The sequence below is a fragment of the Zootoca vivipara genome, chromosome 10, assembly GCF_965207765.1.
Source record: "Zootoca vivipara chromosome 10, rZooViv2.hap1.1, whole genome shotgun sequence".
Lineage (NCBI taxonomy): Eukaryota > Metazoa > Chordata > Lepidosauria > Squamata > Lacertidae > Zootoca > Zootoca vivipara.
The window spans coordinates 3,107,090-3,123,840 of NC_142593.1; the positions used below are offsets into that span (position 1 = coordinate 3,107,090).

General features: G+C 44.6%; 1 protein-coding gene and 1 pseudogene across 3 annotated transcripts in view; one reads left to right on the forward strand and one right to left on the reverse strand.

Annotated features, from left to right (window-relative positions):
• Positions 1-7,314: 7,314 nt before the first annotated feature.
• Positions 7,315-16,751, reverse strand: part of TRPM6 (transient receptor potential cation channel subfamily M member 6) — a 97,661-nt gene continuing 88,224 nt past the window's right edge. For all 3 annotated transcript variants that reach the window (XM_035099595.3, XM_035099594.3, XM_035099597.3), the window contains 2 exons: positions 8,905-9,011; positions 7,315-7,713 (listed from right to left, as the gene is read on the reverse strand). In XM_035099595.3, coding sequence (XP_034955486.3) covers positions 7,577-7,713; positions 8,905-9,011 — 244 coding nt within the window. In that variant the 3' untranslated portion in view covers positions 7,315-7,576. The remainder of the gene's footprint in view (positions 7,714-8,904; positions 9,012-16,751) is intronic.
• On the forward strand, positions 10,638-12,584 carry LOC148684351 (uncharacterized; annotated as a pseudogene).

Genomic DNA, 16,751 nt, shown 5'->3' on the forward strand with positions numbered 1-16,751 from the left:
TAGCATTCATTTCAGTTGATATAGTGGATATTTTTTCCCATTAAGACAATAGAGAAGTACAAGTTTCTTTCCAAGCCAAACATGAGAGATACATAGGACTTTCCCCCTCGCAATTTATGAGCATAGCTGCCAAGTTTTCCCTTTTCTCACGAGGAAGCCTATTCAGCATAAGGGAAAATCCCTTAAAAAAAGGGATAACTTGGCAGCTATGTTTATGAGGCAGGATCATGCACTGGCTTACTAGCCCTCACTAGCCCTCACCTCCAAGTGTTAAATGTCAATATGGTGTGTAGATGTGTATATTTCCATGTGTTTTGATCCATCCTCCCGTTCTGTTTGGAACACCCATGGAGGGATTATACCTGCCTCCCACCATTATGTGTTACATCAAGAGGATGGAAGAGTAAATGTGGACTATTTAGTGCTATTTAGTGCTGCACAAACTGCATTTTGCCAATTGGAAGCTGCAGAAGTCCCATCGGACGCTCGGCTTCCGAAAGAACAATCGAAAATCAGAACACTCACTTCCAGTTTTTGATCCGGGAGCCAAAACGTCTGACTCCCAAGGCGTTCAGGAGCCGAGGTACGACTGTATTGAAGCAGGATTCAGCTGACCACCCAGTCAGCTTCTGCGTGTAGAATGGGGCTGGTAGTGAAAGAAGGCGGCCATCTTGGCCTTTTGCTCAGGCAGCAAAATTTCACGGCCAGCCCTGAATACGTGCATTTTATCTCCTGCACCTCAGTGACAGCACATATGCTTTGCATTCAGAATGCCCCAGATTCAATCCTGGCATCTTTACGTAGGATTGGGAAGGACCTCTCTCAGAAACCTTGCAAAGATTATGTCAGTTGCTGAAGGGCAACAATGCATATTGTACAGAGTCCTTACACTCAGTTTCATGCTGTTGCATGTCAGATTTTAGTCTGCATGTTGTTTTTATCTTGCTTTACATATTGTCACTTTCTGGAACCATCTTTTATCACTGTATTATTATTATTTAGGTCAGTCAAGTATTCATGTATTTATTCCATCCACATTTGCTATGCAAAAGTGCGTTGATTGTTCATGTCTCAGTCACGAGCTCAAAACCCAACACATAGAATCATGTGTTTCACCTAATGTTTAGGTGGAATCTTCTTTATTGTAGTTTGAATTCATTGCTCTGTGTCCACTTCTCTGGAGCAGCAGAAAACAACCTTTCTCCCTCCTCCAACACGTTTATTTGGATTGTTATAATAGTCCAAGGCATTGTGATAAGGATCTGTAAAATGGCACTTGTGCAAATCCACCTTGCAAATGCCATGTGAGAAGTGCACAAAATAGGATCCCGTCATTAACGATGGAGCAGAGCTCTTATAATATTTATTTTACATGTTACATTTCCCAAGGGATTTGATGTTTAGAAGAAGTTTCCATTGGAGGACAGAGAATTAGAATGTTGTGCTAGATTTGTAATAAATATACAGATTGATCAGGATTCATGAATGTGCAGGAGCGAAGCACACAGGCAGGCAAGTTCCAGTGGAATGTTAGCCTCAAGAAAGGTTTCTCTCGATGATTTTGCCAGTTATCCTAGATTCCAGTCCCCACTGCAATTCCCATTTCAGACGCTTGGCCCATCAATAGTTAACAATTAGCAATTGCCCATTAGCAGTAATAAGCCCAGTGGAGGAGTTATTTCTGTACCAGGGCCAATGCTGCTAGACATCTGCTTAGGGCACAGACCTCAGACAGGCACAGTACTGATCTTTGAGAGGCACTGTTTTATACAGATGAGTTTTTTGTTAATTTCTGATAATATTTTTCTTTTACTTTATATTTTTATGAATTTTATCATTTTAATGTAATTCATACATTAGAATGGTTTTTATGTATATATGAACTAGATAGACCATAGAGCTAATTGGTTACATATCAATATAATATATGAAAACACACTTAATTTTAAATATTACACTCACATCTTAACCATATAAAGAACATGTGTTCATTTTTATTGTAAAGCTTCTGGCAGGTGTTATAAAGTATTTAGCACATGCACACACAGCCAAATACGGCTCTATTATTCTGGACTGCATGCCTGATATTATTGAACAAATATATTGAACAAATGACAATGATTGTACCTTATGTTGATGTATACAAAACCATTAGATAATGATATGTCAGAGCCTGAGGTTATCATAAGAGAACATTTATTGGGATTTGTTCCACTAAAGGAGACTACAGGGGCCTTTATGACAGAAACTCTTCTTGGACAGTTTGAGCCAGTGGGATTACCTATTGAGAATCTGTTTGGGCAAGGTTAGGATAATGGGAGGATCATGAAAGGCAAAGAAAATGGCATTCAAAAGAGTCTGGACATAAATCCACATGCTTTTTTTTTTTACCCTGCAATGCACACTTCTTAAACTTGGTGTTCAATTATGCTGCTAAGTGTTGTCTGGAAGCAACTAGTTTCTTCAGCTTGATTCAACAAATCTATAATTATTTATCTGCATCAACAAATTCTAACTAGCTATGCATCAGACTTAGGCACAGCTGTCAAGCCATAGAACAAAACAAGATGGGACAATCGAATTGATGCTCTGAAACCACTGAGATATCATCTTGGTAGTATATATCAGGCACCCCCAAACTGCGGCCCTCCAGACGTTTTGGCCTACAACTCCCATGATCCCTAGCTGACAGGACCAGTGGTCAGGGAAGATGGGAATTGTAGTCCAAAACATCTGGAGGGCCGAACTTTGGGGATGCCTGGTATATACGATGCTTTAATGATCCACAAGCCTAATAGGTTTATCTGGAAATATTTCCCAAATTGAATAATCAGATGCACAAACATAAGATGGGGGACACCTGGCTTACTAGCAGTACATGTGAAAAGGATCTAGGGATCTTGGTGGACCACAAACTTAACATGAGTCAACAGTGTGATGCAGCAGCAAAAAACAACAACACCAAAGCTATTCTAGGCTGCATCAACAGAAGTCTAGTGTCCAAATCAAGGGAAATAATAGTCCTGCTCTATTTTGCGTTGGTCAGGCCATACCTGGAATACTGTGTCCAGCTCTGGGCACCACAATTTAAGAAGGATGATAACAAGCTGGAACGGGTGCAGAGGGTGGCAACCAAGATGATCAATGGTCTGGAAACCATGCCTTATGGGGGGGAAATTGAAGGAGCTGGTCTGTGTTTAGCCTGGAAAAGAGGAGACTGGGAGGAGATATTATAGCCATCTTGAAATATCTCAAGGGTTGTCACATGGAAGAGGGAACAAACTTGTATTCTCCTGCTCTGGAGGGAAGGACTTGAACCAATGACTTTAAGTTACAATAATGAGATTCCGACTAAATATCAGGAAACACTTTTTGACATTGAGGGCTGCTCGATATTGAAACGGTCTCCCTTGGGAGGTTGTGGACTCTCCTTCCTTGGAGGTTTTTAAGCAGAGGTTGGATGGTCATCAGTCATGGATGCTTTAGATGAGATTCTTGCATTGCAGGGGGCTGGACTAGATTATCTATGAGGTCCTGCCCTTCCAACTCTACAGTTCTATGATTCTATGAAGCTAAGACCCTTGCTGGGGCAATTTGTAAGTTCAAGGTTGTGGTATCTCTTTTTACATACCCTTTTGGCAGGGGTCAGCAAACTTTTTCAGCAGGTGGCCAACCCACCATCCCTCAGACCTTGTGGGAGGCAGGACTATTTTTTTGGGGGGGGGAATGCATCTCTGAACGAATTCCTATACCCCACAAATAAGCCAGAGATGTATTTTAAATAAAAGGACACATTCTACTAATGTAAAAACATGCTGATTCCTGGACCATCCACGGGCCGGATTTAGAAGGCGATTGGGCCGGATCCGGCCCCAAGGCCTTAGTTTGGCTGCCCATGGTTTTGGGGGGGGGGTAAATCTTACAAGCAAGCTACTACAAAATAAGGAGGCTTCTTAAATACAGCTCCAAGCCAATTGCAACTGACTTAGAAAGATCTTGTGGGCTGCAGATGTGATGAGGGTTTTAAAACATGCTAGAAAGATTGCAAAGGAGCTAGAAATACTATCAGACTTTGAGACAGAACTAGCTAGAAAAAGGAGAAAGAAACAGCAGTTTGAGTATGAGGCCCAAGAAGAGATGCAAAGCAAAAATTCAAAGTAGGTTTCTACTATGCTGTCTTAGACATGACCATGCAATCTGTTGAAGAGAGATTCCAACAGTACAGTAATATAATTGTTGGCACAGCTGGGAGGGGAATAATAATAATAATAATAATAATAATAATAATAATAATAATAATAATAATAATAGGAGGTCGTGGCAGGTGCAGGGAGGGCCACAAGAATAGACATAGGAGACTGGTGTTGGGTTGAATTAGGCCACAACTTTATTGATTACATGAAAGAGTAGGATTGGCACTGGGCATGCATCCAGCTTCAGGCAGTCTGCCTGCTAGCTGACAGGAACCTGGTTGGGATTGGCTTCGTGCTGGGGAGTCACCCCCAACATGGATTGGATGCCACAATCCCACACAGGCTGCCATTGGGAGAGGTATATTGGTCCATCCATCCCACCATGGACTCCTGGACAGAGTCACCCGTCCTGTACTCCTCTAACCCCTGTCATTAAGGATCCAGCCCAATGCCTTATCTGCCAAAGTTGTGACAGTTGCTATGAGGTAGGTGAAAACCTGCAAGCCGGCCAATTTGCTTGCAGGAGAAAATTCATCCCAGGCCCTGAATACAGCGACTGAGTAAACCACAGCAAGCTCCACAGGCAACATGCCCACTTCCCCACTGGGCAGGTCCTAAAGGCTGGGTGGGAGAGTGGAAAATCTCACAACAATTGACCAAGAGGGAAGCCTACCCCTGGCTGCCCCCTTAAATAGGCCAGGAGTGGGCTGAACACAGCCCCCCAAGCCGCTGTGTTTCTGATTGGCTTATTTTATTTATTAAATTTGTATACTACCCTTCATCCGCAGATCTCAGGGCAGTTCACAACATTTGGCTTTCTGCATGATATATACAGCATCAACAAAAATTCTACTGAAGATAATGTTTAAAGCCTGCAAGAATTTGGAAAAATCACTGATGTACATCAGAAACAAAGATGTAGCAATAGTTCAAAGACTTCCAAAGTCTATGCCACCCCAAGTACATACTTCTCTCATACTACAACAAAATATTCCTAGATAATGTGCCTAATGTTTCTGTTGCTCTAAGGATCCTTCTGACACTTCTAGGGTCAGTGGCAAGTGGTGAACAGAGTTTCTCTAAGCTCAAACTGATAAAGAGAGACTTGACAACTATAACAGTTGAACATGCCCAGGCATCAGCACTTGACCTGAAGGAATTGATGACAAAATTTGCAAAGGGAAAGGCACACAAAGTGAGATTTTGATGTGCCTGAAATTGAAAAATTTAAGAGACTTCAGTTTTAACATCTCATTTTAAGAGACTTAAGTTTTAAAATGATTTGTGTGCTAAAAGCAGGGGTGTTCTCTAGTTTTTCAAATTCAGCAGTGTCCTGTGCAAGGCCAAAATTAAGTCCCCACTCCCAGTGGCGGAGCTACATGTTCCGACACTGGGAGTGGAGAACAGGTGGGGGCGTGGTTAGCGTGCGTCCCGGGAGGGGGTGGCCATCATGGCACCCCACCTGGGATGCACCTGGGGCGACCGCTCCCCACCCCCACCCCCCTTCGTCCGCCAGTGCCCACTCCTGCCTCCAGCCTTCCATTCTCCTCAATTCACTATGTCATAGTTGCAATGCCCTGCAGCGCCCCCTAGACTTGGCACCCAGTGAGTTGGAACTGATTGCATTGCCCTAAATCCACCTCTGCCAAAATATTTTCTTCTGGATTTGAGGAAGATAATCAAAAATTGTTGCAATTTAAAATAAATTTAGCACTTTCAAGTTTTGTGCTTTTCATTTTTTCTACAATTTTTAAAAATTGATGTTAGCGCAAAAATATATTTTGGGGTGCAAATAGCCTTTCCTGGGGCACAATGTAGCACTGGTTCTCTACTACTATTATACCCAATGAGAAACTGCATTGGCTGGCCCTGCTCTTAGGCAGACGCAGGTTTGTCTCAGGAGTCAGAAACTGGGGGCCACCAGCCCTGGGACATCTAAGTTAGCCTACTGCCCACCGATAATGTGTAGGATGTTGTCTCCTCATCAGGACTGAAGCAAGATTCAACTGCATATCTTATTGTCTTTGCCTCAATGCGTGGATTGTGGGTGATTAAACTCTGTTTCAGAGTACTGATACATCTTAAATTGTGAGGTGTGGAAGCATTCTACAAAAAGCAGCTGCGATGCGGAACCCTAAGATAATAAATCTCTAAGATAGTAAATCTCTCCTATGAGATTTACTTCCTGTTTTGCTACCAGGTTTGTGATTATCCTCATTCTTCCTTTAAAGTTAAGTGCAATTTGTATTGTGAAGAATATAGAGAAATTGGCTCGTATTCTGCAACACAATATTACTGCTTCCACATTTGATAGTGACCAGATTTTTTTTCTAGAAGTGCCAGTATTGCATATGAGAGAGAGAGAGAGAGAGAGAGAGAGAGAGAGAGAGAGAGAGAGAGAGAGAGAGAGAGAGAGAGAGAGAGAGAGATGGCGGTACTGCATCCTTTCCAGCTCAGCTTTTCATTTCCAGCTCCCTTATTCATTCTGTGCCATTCAAGTGAAGTGTTTGTGTCCTTATACAGTCATACCTTGGTTTAAGTACGCCTCGGTTTGATCCACTTTCCATTACTTTCAATGGGAAAGTTCGCTTCAGGTTAAGTTCGCTTCAGGTTAAGTACAGACTTCTGGAACCAATTGTGTTTGTAAACGGAGGTACCACTGTAAAATGTTGGAGGAAGAAAGTGCCTGGTAAGCATGGCACTGCTTGAGAAATATTCAGAGGAAGGAGATCAGACCATTGGCAGAGGAGGTCATCCTCACAGGGGATAGCATAGAAAGTAGAGGAGGAATTCCTGACCATGGGAATTTCTGGTGGGAAATGTAAGATATTAAGAGATCTTCCCTCAAAGATATCCATAGTTTTGTGACTACTTATTTACAGTACTCAAGCAGAAGGTAGTGCTCACAAAATTTGTGCAGTAGAAGTTAGACAGCTAGGGGGGACCTGCATGGCTTTTGGGATTTGCTTTGTTTCCACCAGAAATAAAAGTTCTCAGTTGGGGGGGAGAGAGATCAAGCAATTCCCAAATCTCTTCAACTCATTTTCTCATCATTCTCCTCCAAACTGTTATTATCAGCAACATTTCTAAAACATAAATAAATTGAATACGGTAAATCTCAACAATTTCATTGACTTTAATGGATAATTTTGGCACAATCTATAAGCAGAGTGCCCTGAAGTCAGTATCTAAAGAAGTTCCATTTTCAATAGGATATTTGTTCACACACTGGAATGCATGTAAATGGCTTTCATTTCCTTGGCATATAAATGTATGGACAATGGGCATATCTGAGCACCTATTGTTTGTCCCTCAAGGCAAATTCAATAATGGGCATCATTCAGATGCTCAAAAGGCAAGGCCCGGCCTGCCAATCCCTTACATCACAATCGAGTGCAATATTCCAAAGGCTCATCATTGCTATTGTTAAGTGCCTCATCTCCTGCTGCTGCCATTGCTTCAGTTTCAGCTTCAAAAGCTGGATTGAACCTCCCAGGTGTGTAGTCGTTCCTTTTCAGATCTGTGGAGAAAACAGTGAAAACTCTGATCATAATTCCTTAGCATATACAAAGTGTTAAATCGATCCATTACATGGTAGAGGACAGAAAAGAAACCACACTTACTGTATTTTTCACTCCATAAGACACACTTTTTTCCTCCTAAAAAGTAAGGGGAAGTGTCTGTGCATCTTATGGAGTGAATGTGTGGGCCCTGGAGCCGAATTGCCCAGGGGCTAAAGGCAGATCGTGCTTTTTTGAAATTTTTTTTAGAAAGAGCTAAAGGCTAACAAGAGGGAAAGAGGGGTGTTGAAAAGAAGCTGCTTGGCAGCTGATTGCAAGAGATCAGGGAGGGAGATCAGGGAGCTAGCTCCCTTCCCGGCCCCTCCCCTTGCCCAGGCCTCCATTGCTGACTGTTCTGCAGAGGCAGGCTGTTTGTTTCCCCAGCAACATATGACTGGCTGATTGGATTATCTGGTTGAGTAGATTATCAGAAGCTGCAGAACTGTGAGTTGAACAGGATTTTTTCCCTTAGCAAAGTAAACTCAACAACTTTGAGCTGATCCTTTAAAAAATGGGGCTTTTCCTCTTTGCAAACGAAGCTGCACAACTGTGAGCTGATCCCCCCCAAAACAGGGCTTTACCCCTTTCCTCCTCTGAAAACTAAGTGCGTCTTATGGTCAGGTGCGTCTTATGGAGCAAAAAAATACAGTGCTATGTTGTTGTCTCTCCCAAGTCCCACTAAACAAGTCCTGGTTTCAAAGAAGTGAAAGGGAAGCGAATCACTCAGCAAACATAACACTTTTCCTGCGTTTAAACCTTCTGTGCCTTCTGCTGTGTACCTGAGCTCCTCATCAGGAATGGGCTTTGTTGTGAACTCCTGATACGCCCAAGAAACAGACTAAGAGGTAGAGGATTCAGAAGGGCAATAGAGATGAGTGGAGAGTTGGGCTGACCAAGTTGTGGGTAGCAAAGTAATGGGGTAATGACTGATGGACCAGCTTAAGAAAAAAATATTGTAAAATCCTTATGAACAGAAGATTTATAAGACACCCCATGGTATCTGTTCAAGAAGTATTTGACATTTGTTTGCATCATTTAAAAAAAAAAGTGGTTGTGCTGTGTTTATTGCAATTTCACCATGCTTTGGCCCCACCACTCATTGCTTCATGGTGCCTGGAGCTAGCAAAATGCAGAGCTTTTCTATTGCTTACCTGGAAGTCTGAGTTTCTTGCAACAAGAGTTGCAGCAATGCTTTTTAATGAAGTTTTGTATTGCTTCTTCTCCAAGGTTTGCTGGTCCAAATACCATCCCTCTAGATCTGGAAGAGACAACAGTACAAATGAATTGTTAGCCTATGTTTTTATCTATTTCCCAAAATACTGCAAAGCAAAGCAGTGGTATGATAGCAGTTTGTTTAAATTAATTAGTTGCGAAATGAGAGGCTCGACTCCCCAGATGTTGCTAGATTGCAACTTCAGGCACCCCTAGTATTAGCTATGCTGGATGGGGAGATGGGAATTGGAGTCCAGCAACATCTGGGGGGTCACAGGTTCCCCACCCTGATACAGATATATAATGGCTGCTTGCCCAGTTACAGGTTGCTGCCCATTGTGGCTGGCTCAGATCTCCCAGGTTGGCTGCTTTTATTGGCAGGCTTCCCCACCAACTAACTAGGGGCGGAGGAAGGGAGTGCGGTGGGGGCAGGTCGCCTTGGGTATCATCACCGAGGGGGATGACAAAATGCCGGGCAGCACTCACTGCGGGGCCTGCAGCACACCTGAGCCACACGTCTCTCCTGGGAGTGAAGCAGTGGCTTGGGCACCTGCAGGCTCCGCACTGCCCCAAACAGTCCACTTGCTGCCTCCCCCCCCCCAGCTGTAGGGTGGCTGAGTGGGAGGAGGCAGGCAGACTCCTCGGAGGCCCCGTGGAGCGTCCTGCCCTGGCTGGCCCCACACCAGTGGGGGGCCAGCCCTGTCCCTAGGCGCAGGGCACGCACACCGCCCCAGGCACCCTATCGGCTTGCTCCGCCGCTGTTGGTGGCATTGGGCTTAGTCATGTCCAACTAAGCAGTTCCTTATTCTGCTCTTATTGCAGAATGTGGGGGTTTTCCTTCCAAGGCAACCACAGCAAAGCACACACGACTTTAGTTGGGAAATAAGCACCACCTAACACCAGCCACGTTTGAAACAAGATTGGGATCCCACATTTTATAAGAGAAGGAATACCCATGAGCATGTTCAGAAAAAGCCTCTGTAGAAGACTGATAAATCTACAAACAAATATTATGAGTCCATAGCACACAAAGATCAGCAAATCTCAAAAGACTCATCTACCTGGGGACCAACACAGTGACTGTAGCAAGAATTGATATTTGGGTGACCAGGAAAGCAACCAATCGGCTGGGAAACCTCTGATTCAAAGATTCCCCCTCATCATGAATTTACAAAGTGGCCCTAACTTAAGCAATAAATTATTTCACAGTACCAGACGTCTCCACACATCTGCCAGACTATAAAATACTGGCCTGTCCCCATAGTTTTTATAAAGCTTTTCATTTTTAGAAAAGGGATACTGGACTAGTCAGAGCCACCAGTACTACTGAATAAAGTTGCTGTAATTCAAAGTGTGTTCAAACCCAATGGAAACAACTAAATATTTGTTTATTTGTGTATTTTATTCCAAATCTAGCTTGCTCATTCCTTTGGAACCGGCAGCTGGGGTGTTTATTTCCAAATTTTGTATCCAATCTTTGCCAAATGTTCCAAATGACCAGTACCCTGGATGTTAGGACGCCGACAAGTCAGTGTGCTGAAGAGCAGCAGTCAGGGCCAGATGCAGCCGAGGTACGCAATCCAGGTCAAAGCCAGCAGTCAGGGTCAGATAAAGCCAAAGTACACAGTCCAGGTCAGTCAGGAAGCCGAGGTCAGGGGAGCCAGGAGTCAAAATGCCGAAATCAGGAAGCCGGGAACAGGGTTAGTCAGGAGTCAGAATACAGGAATACACACACTATGAGTGTTTCAACTTATGCCTTCAAACGCGGCAGTTGCAGACACTGATTGACTCTTATCTTGCCTTCTCTTAAGTATCTGACTCACTCCCACGCTTTCTACGAGCTGCAGCTGTTTCTAATTGCATCTTTCATTTTTTTGCTCGGTGTTGTAGAGCTGTGAATGGGGTGGGTGAGGGGGCTGGCTGGTCCCCTCCCTGACTGGGGCCTGCTTCTGACTCAACTTCTCCCTCTTCCTCTTCCTCTTCTGAGGCGTGCCTCCACCAGTCTTCCTCACATTCCTCTGTGGGTGCCACTTCGTCAGGGGGGCTGTGCCACCACTCTTCCCCCTCATCTGTCTCAACCCTGACACTGGAGTTATGATTTGTGTTGTTCTGAGCGTTCAAAGCAAGCTGCATTCTAACTGCCTCAGAACTCCAAGGGGCAGTTGCTACCGTGCTCAGACCAGCTTCACTCTTCTCAGGTCTTTTCTTAGGCCAGACACACGAAGAGAAAGTCCTGGGAAAAGTCCTTGCGTACCAGAGACTGGTTGAAGAACTGATCTCATGCAGGTGCATATATGCAGCACTCCTCAGTTCCCCACCAACATAGCAGTGTTTTCCCAGATAAGAACAAATTGACTTTATGATTGCAGGTATAGCAGAATTTTCCATTCCTACATCTCAAGGTGGGAAATGCAGAATTTGCCCTAGAATGATGGCATTGTTTTAGCTGCACATCACTATTTGCTCAAACTTTAGGAGATGTCCATATGATACTGCGTCTAAGTATCTAACGGTTATCTTTTGTCTTTGTTTTTCTCCAGTGTGCCTTCAATTGCCAGCCTTTCCAGTATCAAAGCTAAAGTTCCACCCCAGGCACATTATGGCTCCTTCCCGGTATGGCTGTTGTGTAGGGTATCCTGTTTTCAACTGGGATGCCAATGCGGTGACCGATTTTTGTATGGCCTTTGCGCTTTATAACATCTTCAAGCCTGGAAAACATGATGATTTGGAGCAATTGTGGACTTGGCAGCAGGTACATTTGTACTTATTTCCATTTCGTGGAATCTGCATTCTATATTAACAAACAAAGGAATTCAGCTTCCTGAGGTTTTGGGAATGCCTCCCATTCCAACAGAAATATGTGTTGGTATTTCTATCTATGTGGGGTTTATAGCTGCAGCTTCACAGCTCTTAAGTGGAACGCTGGTTCTGGGTGAAAAATACTTCTGGAAAATGAGTGAAACAAACACTTCCAAGGTAAATTTTGTAAGAAAGTGTTACAGACCCTGAAAGCCCAAAGCTGAGGGGGAAGTGCAGGCAGTACTACTCTTCTGTGACACTTGAGTGTGAAGAAAAACCCACTATTTGGCGGAGATATCAAAGTCATATTAAAACGGAAACCATACCAGGAATGTGGCTAAGGAATGGTTCCAGTCCTGTAACTGGCTTTTTAAAAATGGTAGCATGGAACGTTGCATATATTTATTATCAAATTTGTTGGTTTTTATCTTTTCTTACGCATATTCTGTTTGATTTTTTTCTTTTTAACTGAATGCTTCTGTATCCCACCCTGGGATGCTTACAACATAGGGTTAACTATAAATAGGGAGAATAAATGAAAAGTATAAAACTGTTATATTTAGATATTTATTTTATGCTATATCTCTTTTAGCAATAAAAAGAATGCTATCTCATTACACACTTATGCTGGAGTGTTTCGCTGCAGACTCTACTGTCTATAGTGCTTTTTGAATTTTCTGCATTTCAGAAACACTGCAAATCACAAAATGTTCTGTACATGCTTGCTGTGTGTGTGTTTGCAGTCTTTTTTACAGAGAATACTGGCCAAGGCTTTGAGTGCCTGCGTGCTGCTCCCAGCCCTGGCCAGCAAGAACAATGATCCAGGACACTCTGTTTCAGTGGTTCAGAGAGACCTAGGCCACAGAATAAAAAATTAAAAAGGATGGAACACAAAACAAAATAGCGCCACACACTAAAGAAGTGAGACGTAATTAAATATGACGAAATATCTGTGAACAAAAAAGAACCATGTCTTTTACCAAATCACATCTCTCATTTGCTTAAGTTTGCAGCTCTAAGCTGAGAGTGGATATCACATTTTGGTCTGCTGCAGGTAGAAACAAGTTGAGAGAAGAATCAAATACCAAAAAAATTAAGAAGGGACTAAATCTGAGGCCCACTTTGAGCTTGTGCACCAGGCCAAATGCCCCCTGCAACCCCTTCCCCCCAACTGGCCCCGCTTACAGGATTACTTCAAAAACTCCTGCTGCTTCTGAACACCAAACATGACAGCGGAATGGGCCCTAAGGTACAAATGCTGTGCTATTTTTCTAGAAAACATGGTGCTGGAGCTCACCCTGAATGCCTTCCTTGTTCTCTTATAATGGCAACAGTGCCAACCTGAGAGGTGCCGGAACTGAGATCCAGCGAGTTCCGGCTGGAAAAAAAAGCCCTGTACAAACTATAATTTTGAACGGATCTGTGATTTTCTTAAGAGTCCTGTAAACATTTCAGTTTTTAGGCATCCAGAAGGTTGGGTTCCATTTTCTGCCAAATTGTACCAGGTCTTATTTTATTGCTGCCATAAATACAGTTCTGCTCTTTACAGCTTTCCCACAGTGATTTACAGCTAGGAATGACTTTGACAGAAGACCACAGGTATTTAGGAACAGATTTCCCTGTACAACACAGCAAAACTGTTATCTATACAGATGGTGCTCTCTGTGTCTATTATCCATACTGTAAAACAATAATAATACATTAAACGTTTGTAAAAGTCAACAGTTTCATAACAAAACCCTGGATGGAGTAATCTTTGACCTGTGTATCCAGCCTAGGCCACTACTTTCCTGATAACTCCTGGTGTCATTGTTCTCCATCTTGACCAACTTGCTCACTTCATCCTTTGGTTTCTCAAAATTTGTTCTGGAGTAAGTTATAATGATTACCTGTCAGTGTCACCTGGTCCCTATGCAAGGGCAGAGGAAGGGGGTGCAGTGGAGTGGGTCGCCCCGGATGTCACCACTGAGGGGGTGACAAAATGCCAGGCGGCACTTACTGCAGGGGCTGCAGCTCACCCAAGCCCCTCGCGTCTCTATTACTAACAGAGTGCTGAAGGAATTTCAGTTGTTGTTCAAACAACCCACTATTCCTCCTTCCTCCCAAATAAATTCTCTTTTTATATGGGGGTTGCTAGTATATAGAGTACAATTCCAGCTTTCCAAAGAACATGGCTCTGTATCCTTAAAAACTCCAGGCAAATTTTACAGGAACAATCTTGTGCCCTCAGTAAGGTTTCCCTCTCAACTCAGGTTCACCTCTGCAGCTGTTTGCCTCAGCACTTTAGCTACTTCGGGGCACTCTTTCCCTCCACTTGCCTCCTCTGTGCGTGACTTTGAGATACAAACTATCCACCTGCTACTCAGGCTTAGTTTTATCTCCCCTCTTCAGTCACCACCCTTTTGAGTTTAGATACGTTGCTGGAATAAGGAGGAACATCCAATTTGACACAACATAGATGAAAGCTTTATTTAACTGGAGAACATGTTTCTTTATGGTTTCATTTGTTTAAACTCTTAGTTCATAGTATTCAATTATTCCATAAAACTAGTGCATTAGATTAATCATAGTATCCAACCAAACCTCCCACTTTCCCACTATATCTCTCTCACTCCCTCGTCCCTCTTCTTCCCTCTCAACTGTCATTAACCGCCGTTCCCTCCTTATAGAATGTCCCTAACTCCGCCCCCATAATCATGTGCTGTCACTCAAGGTAGGAGATGGATTAACCCTTTTTCTTACAGGTGGGAACCAAAATATTTCCTACTAGGGTAAGTTCGTCACAGGGGTGCAGTGGGGTGGGTCGCCCCCGGTGTCACCACTGAGGGGGTGACAAAATGCCTGGCGGCACTTACTGCGGGGGCTGCAGCGCACCCAAGCCACGTGTCTCTCCTGGGAGTGATGTGGTGGCTTGGGCATCTGCAGGCTCCGCGCTGCCCAAACGCTCCATCCGCCGCCTCCCCCCAGCTGTAGGGTGGCTGAGTGGGAGAAGGCAGGCAGGCAGACTCCTCGCAGGCCCCGCGGAACGTCCTACCCTGGCTGGCCCTGCCCCAGGCAACCAATTGGCTTGCTCCGCAGCTGCATCTAACCATTTGAATCCTGGATCAATCCAGCCAAGGTGAGTGGCTCTGCAATGTACCTTCTTTCTGTTTCATAGGTGCCCACTCTACAGGGATGAGGCATCTTCAGCCCCCCAGTGTCTGTTGGGATAGGGCTGAGCAATGGAGGGACAAAGGAGGCTGAGCCCTTCCTTGCCTGCCCTCTCCCTCCCTCCTGTTTTTGCCTGCTGTCCTCTGCCACCTTGGGAGATGCCGTGCAGCCTGGCTGGAGGTTGTCCTGCCGTGCAGTGTGGAGAAATGCCATATGGCCTGGCACAGCCTGGCTGGAGGCTGCCCTGGGCCATGTAGCATCAAGATACACCAAACCAGCACTTGGGAGGTCTGTGACAGTTGTGCAACATCACAATGCGCATGACATCACATATGCACGTCGCATGTGTGACATCACAATGCACAACAGCCCACCCCCAATGTTGAATGAAACTCAGGGCCTCTGTTCTGCTTCATTGAGAAATAGCAGTTCTCCAACAAAATTTAGAAAATTCAGTAGTGTGACAACCTAGCAGTTACTCAGTACTTTTATGGAAAAAAACCTCGGATTAAGCATACAGTGGTACCTCGGGTTAATAACTTAATTCATTCTGGAGGTCCATTCTTAACCTGAAACTGTTCTTAACCTGAGGTACCACTTTAGCTAATGGGGCCTCCCGCTGCCGCCGCGCCACCACTGCATGATTTCTGTTCTCATCCTGAAGCAAAGTTCTTAACCTGAGGTACTATTTCTGGGTTAGCGGAGTTTGTAACCTGAAGTGTCTGTAACCTGAAGTGTCTGTAACCCAAGATACCACTGCATTACATAGAAAATGTACATTACATGCACACGTTAGTTTCTGATTACATATTTCTTGTTTGTTTCCTGACCTAGGTCTCCGAAACTGTGCCCCATGTCGGGGGAGGCAGGCGGGAGGTGGCAACGGGAGAAGCTCTTCCCCCGCCGCCGCCTCTCGCAGCGCAAAGCCGGCATGCTTCCTGCCATCTCCCTGCCTGCTTCCCTGAGCTGAAGGAAGCAGGCAGGGAGACAGCAACAGCCCGCAGCTTCTTGCCATCTCCCTGCCTGCTTCCCCGAGCTGCCGCCAAGCCAGTCCGCAGCGGGGGCTTTTCGCCGTTTGCCTTCCCCCCAGGGCCATACTTCGGCTCGGGGACTGGCTTGGCGGCCGTGGTGGCTTTTCGTCGTTTGCCTCCCCCTTAGCTCGGGCTTAGCTTTCGCAGCCCCCACACTGCCGCACTTCGGCTCTGTCCCCGGAGCCTAAGTGCGGTGGTGTGGGGGCATTTTGCCGCCTGCCTTCCCCAAGCCAAGGGGAAGGCAGGCGGCAAAAAGCCCTGGCAATTTCTCGCTACACGGTAGACTTTGCAGAGGTTCATTTTTCTATGGCCGCGCTTCGCAAGACGAAGCGGCAGCCATAGAAAACCTCGTCGTCTTACGAGGCAACCTCTGATCGCAAAATCCATTCGTCTAGCGAGAAATTCGTCTTACAGGGCATTCGTTAAGCGAGGCACCACTGTATTTAGAAAAGGGAAGACTACAGATGAATTGCACTGTATTTAAAAATGCTCTCCCAGGATAAACAAAGTGTATCATCTGTTTGATTTAGCTACACACAAACTGGACAGACATTTCTTAGGTAAGTAAACCACTGGCGACGGAAGATTTCAGATCATTGCCAGAATGCAGTGATAGCGATTCTATGCAACATCCAGAATTAAAACAACCACAATAAAAAACACAGGGCAATACATTGCATTTACAGTATTTGCATCCTCACCTAATATATTTCTGCAATTTGACACCTAGGATCAATGCTCATTAAAAAGCAGTATTACTTACCCACCATTATTCTTGAGAATGTAATTAACCCTCTGGATCTCAT